The 5,199-nt window shown below is 41.9% G+C and overlaps 1 protein-coding gene across 1 annotated transcript; it reads right to left on the bottom strand.

Moving 5' to 3' along the window:
- Nucleotides 1-885: 885 nt before the first annotated feature.
- Nucleotides 886-3,715, bottom strand: DESI1 (desumoylating isopeptidase 1; the record flags this gene model as incomplete). The annotated part of the gene is made up of 4 exons (XM_009707284.1): nt 886-1,008; nt 1,818-1,927; nt 2,589-2,658; nt 3,672-3,715. Coding segments are annotated over 4 exons (347 nt in total), but the record flags the coding sequence as incomplete, so codon positions are not given.
- Between the last annotated feature and the right edge of the window lie 1,484 nt (nt 3,716-5,199).

Here is a 5,199-nt window from a genome sequence, read left to right as displayed (position 1 = left end):
TCCACTTAAGTGTGCGAATGAAACCCTGTTATGCAACTGCAGTGCTCCATCAAGTCCCACGCCAACATTAAAGACTGCTAGAAGAATAGCCTCTAGCTCCCTTATAAGACACTGGTTCAACACTCACAGAATAATTTCTCTTGCAATCCGTAGCACCTGCTTTATCTTTCAATATGAGTCACTCTGTTATAGACTTTATCTGATTGAGAGATCTGAAGCAATTAGAGCCCAGGGTAGAAGACATGTGTCTCCCAAATAATGTGGTATACCATTGTCACGAGAAAGACGACCTAAATGATGGAGCTCAAATCATCCCACTGGGATCCTTGCTAGCTGAGAGTTTAAAAAAAAAAAAAAAGAAAACGAAAAAGTTGAGCTGAACTACCAGGCAGGAATTCTTAATTTCTTCTTTTTCACATTCTCTTTTTCCATCTAGTCCTAGCTTTAAAGCTGCAGAGTTAATTTAAAAATTACATCTCCCCTGCCTCTTCACAAGCAAAGCTAACACCTCCACTGTAATTATGGCACTTAGAATAAGAGAAGTGACCTTTAACAGACACTGATTTCCTAAGACAAAAAAAAACTTCTACCATTTTCTGAAACTTTCTATGCTTGTCTGGTCACATATAACAGACTATCACAAAATAACTAGCTTAAGTTAGAAGCAGAAGAACAACCTTCTCCTGTCTCCTTAGTAATGCCAGAGCCAGTCAGCACTTGTCATGCAGTGTTGTAAGTGCTGAAGTAAAGCAAATAGCATCCTCCCCTTAATCTTATGCTGGTTCTCAGAGAGAGCCAGAAGAAACTGGTACCGCTGGCTCTGTCAAATGTTTAAGCCTTAGCATGAAGCAATACACTCCAGAGAGGAGCAGCACGCATACTCACGTGGCGAGAACTTCAGCTGGAAGGTCGGTGATGTAGGAAGGGATTTTTCTTCCTGTCAGGAACTGTGCCACTTCATTACTGAAGGTGTTGCAGTTATGTTCAAAGAGGTTATAAGACTCTCCTCTGTGTCACAGGAAAGGGATTGAAACATAAAAAGACAGACTCAGCAATACATCTAACAAGCAGAAAAACTTAGACCCCTAATGAGGAACAGCTCCTTCCATTAGCACCTTTTTCTCCCCCCACAAAGAATTCTAAACCAAATAAGTAAAATACAGACATCAATTCACCTTCACATTCAATTGAATCAGGGTGGAAAATGACATCTCTCTGCATCACTGACTTTATACAATGTTTTTTGAGAGGATAAGTGAGGTCAGGTTTCTTCAATTAAAGCCACAGAAGGACTAACAAGAAGTCACAGGAACTACTGGCACTGAAATATAGCCAGAACACTAAATGCTACTGTTTCCTATTCTTGTGAGAAGTAGACTAGACTCTTAAACAGTCAAGACCTTGCTTTTACTCATCTGAAAGTTGGCAGCTTTACTACAACACTTCACCTATGACTCACGGAGCAAAGCACTATTTACTGAAATATTTCATATAGTGCCTTCATTTTCCCTGGTGATTCTCTTGAAGGCATTTCAGGCATTATTCCATTTTACATAAAATAGTGTGAAACATTTCCCGGCAGAATGCCTTCCCAGCCTAGCTCAAGGCTGGCGCACCAGAGGGTTGCCTAGCTGGTAGCTCCCTGTGTATCGGTGCATCAGTTCCAGTCTCGTAGTTAGAAAGTACCAAATAATACACTAAGCAGACAAAGCTTGGTGAGCAGGATTTAGGTTTCGTAACACCTTCCTCCATTCTGCACCCCTTCCTCTGAAGGCTTTTTTTGTTATACGGATTTTATAGTCCCAGCTGCTACTTACCGGAACATAGATTCCCCCAAAGATGAAAGATATTCCAGAAAAATTTCTTCTGTGACTTCAGTGTTCCCCAGGTCAACAACTGAGTCCGGGGGGCCAAGAAGCGTCCCTCCCTGTAAAAATTAACAGCCAGAAGACAATGTTAAATGGACAGACTGAATTCTTTTGGAGGACTCTACTGAATAGAACTATTGTGGCTTGTTCAGGCACAAAAGGAGGAACTTCTGGTACATTTGACAAGCAAAAAGCCCTACTGGTCTCCCCTGTTCTGCACTCAGAGAATGAAAAGTAACATGCAGCTTACATTTCAGCTTGTCTACTTGGCTCTTCGTGCTGAAAGCTCTAAGCTATAGCAAAATTCTGCTTTAGAAGAAGAACAGCCCATCAGTTTTGCCTCTCCAAGAACAGAAAGGTCTGACAAAGCAGCGTGAATTTTTTTTTAATCTTAAAAAGGATGCCTTGAGTTGCCAAGTCTGTGTGTAAAACCTATCGCTACAGAATTGGACAAGGTGTCACTCTGGTAATGCAGCTGCAGAAGGTATCCTGGATAGATAAGACTCTATCAGCAGAAGCAAGCCCCAACGTGTATTTAGTTAGGCTTAAACCCACTCTCCATGCTCCCTTTTCCTCAGATGCCCTGGGCAACCACGGCAAGCAGCCACATCTGGCTGAATTCAGAAGCCTTTTGCTTTTCTAAAAGACAGTGACACAAGCAATTTCCATCAGGTAATCCTCTCACAAAATTATCTTATCAGAAAAATAAATATAACTTACAGGTGCACAGCTGGAGATTCCTCCACTGCCATAGAAGAACTCATCCTTATGGACTATTATGGAGGTGTGCCTGCCAGAGAGAACAAAAAAGCAGGTGAAACAAAGGAAGTATTTAACCTAGCAAATAAATCACTGGTAAATTTAGGTGCTCAAGGACATCATGAAGTGAATAACTGAAAGAAAAGGTCAATGTGTTTCTGTGGGTAGGAGCAGGATCTGCTGGGATATGAATGGATATGGAAGCAGTGATCATCAAGCCTACTGTAACTCTGTAAGCAGTTGGGAAAGAACAGGCTTAGGTAGGTGCCCAAGCATGAAGCAACATAGAAAGAGAGGGACTTCTACACCAGCATGAGATCTCCAGCAGCCTCTTTCAGCTAAAGGGTGGACGGTGAAGTCACAGAGATGGAGACAGAGCTAGCCCTGCTACTACCTTGACAGAAGTGCATGTCCGATAGACACTGACTGTCAAACAACGACTGGAGATGGATCAATAGAGAGGAAAATGGATGGTCAAGGGTTTGTGTGGGTTTTTTTTGTTTGTTTTTTTTTTTGTTGGTTTTTTTTTTTTGTGTGTGTGTGTGTTTTTTTGTTTTGTTTTTGTTTTTTTTTTTTTAAAAAAAGGCTCTTGATATGAATTATGGCAAACTGGGGGTGTGTTTTGTAACTGAATGTAGTCACTGCTTTTACATGCCAGAAGGCCTGATTCTGTAATACCTCTTCTCACCTACTCTTTTACTCTCACATTTAGTCATGCCGGCAATTAGAAGACAAAGTGCTTGGGACAAGGACAATATCCTACCCTTGAAAAAGTGTAGAAAGGCACTAAAATGCAACAACTACTACCAACACTTTTTTTCATGGGGTCCACTGAGCTTTAAATGGAGAAGTGTAACCAGCACCTGACTGCGCATTATCTGTCAGTAATTGTCAATCTGTATTCAGGAACAAAAAGTGCCTTGGTCTCTCTTCAGCACCAAAATGTTCTTAAGATCTGAAGCACATATAATCTCATATTGAAAATACTTCCTATAGCACATGGCGTTTAAACACACATTATGCAACTTAAATCTAGTCACTTACCAGATGCCATCCAGCTGTTTCCCTGTATACAGAGAAAAGAAGAGTCATTAGCAACGTATTTTCCAGATTTCAGCCCACCTTCTGTCAATCACTTAGGAACCATGCTTATTATTTCACCATGACAGTAATACCAAAGATTTCATCCCAGAGTTGCTTCTAAAGAAACAGAATGTCTTATCTTTCAAATGAACTACTCCATCCACACTACTGCTGTACTTTTTTCCCTCCTGCATGCAGAGGAGGCAACGCCATTCTATCCTGCCAGTGCTTACCTTCCTTGGGCTTTTTGCTTCAGACCAAGAAAAGAAACCTTTTCCTAAAATTAGTCTCTTCAGTCAGGACCAGAAGAGTTGCATTTTACACTGCTTTCATAACTGCAGGCAGTTAGCCAGCACAGAGTATTCAGTTTTCTTTTTCAGTAACTGATGAGAGATCTCACTTGAACACAGGATCTGCAGTGATAGTCTCTATAATCTATTCCATGATTGCCTCCTTTCCCTCTGTCCCCCTGCCCTTAAAAATTAGCAGCTTAAGTGGGAGTTGGGGGGGGGGGGGGGAGTGCAGGGTTGAAATTTATACAGTTTATACAATTGTGTGTTTTGTAGAACACAGCAGCAAAGACTTGCTTCAGGCACCATTAAACTGATAATATCATTGTGTCTTAGAGAAAAAGTCCCTTCTGAAATGCTTCTCCAGTTCCCTAGAAGTGGGAAACCTAAACCTCTCTGTACTCATGGTAGGACCTCAAGATCTCTCTTCGAAGGATCATCAGCCGTTACCACTCTAGGCTCCATTATTTTATCTATCCTAACCTAAAGGCTTGGTCCCTGGTATCCTACCCCTTTGCAAACTTGTAGGCAGCAACAGCGTGCTATGACAGACGTGCTTTATTTCGCCAAACAAGGTGCACAACTCCCAGAAAAGTGGATTCAGAACAGAAAACCTGTGTGCGTACCAATATTTGGTATCATCCTGAACCCAAGCAGTAGACAGAGTGCTCCTCTGCTGTAGCCTCTGCTTGCTTGCAGCAGGCTGCCGATCCTTTCAGCCACCCTCCATGTGCCAGTGCTCTCCCCCAGCAGACCACTTCCCACACCACTATCCTTTACATCCAAGCAGCACCTCTTCCAAGATGTTTTGTTGTTACCGTTCAACTTTTAGACACCAGAATGTGATGTGATGATCTGCTAAAGTCATCTGCAGGTTTCCCAGAGCTAGATAAAAACCACTGTAGACACGACAAAAAAAGCCACCTGAACATGAGAGGTACTGATCTAGTAAAAATTTGTTCAGAAAGCACTGATGGGTTAACTTCTGGCCAAGAGGCTTTGCTCTGGTTTGGACACCATCTGTTTGCATCACACCAGGCCTCCCAAAGGTAGCCACAGACCTTCTTGCTCCCTGAATTCTGGGCCATTATGTCTAGATATTACCCTCCTCCTTTAAACACAGCCTCAGAGTTGTGTGGGGTTTTTTTGTTTGTTTGTTTTTTTAATGTTTTATTCAAATGTTTGTGACATTCAGGCTT

This window comes from Cariama cristata, unplaced genomic scaffold (assembly GCF_000690535.1).
Source record: "Cariama cristata isolate BGI_N322 unplaced genomic scaffold, ASM69053v1 scaffold42779, whole genome shotgun sequence".
NCBI lineage: Eukaryota > Metazoa > Chordata > Aves > Cariamiformes > Cariamidae > Cariama > Cariama cristata.
The sequence above is the reverse complement of the archived record's forward strand: the minus strand, read 5'-3'. Positions and strand labels throughout refer to the sequence as shown.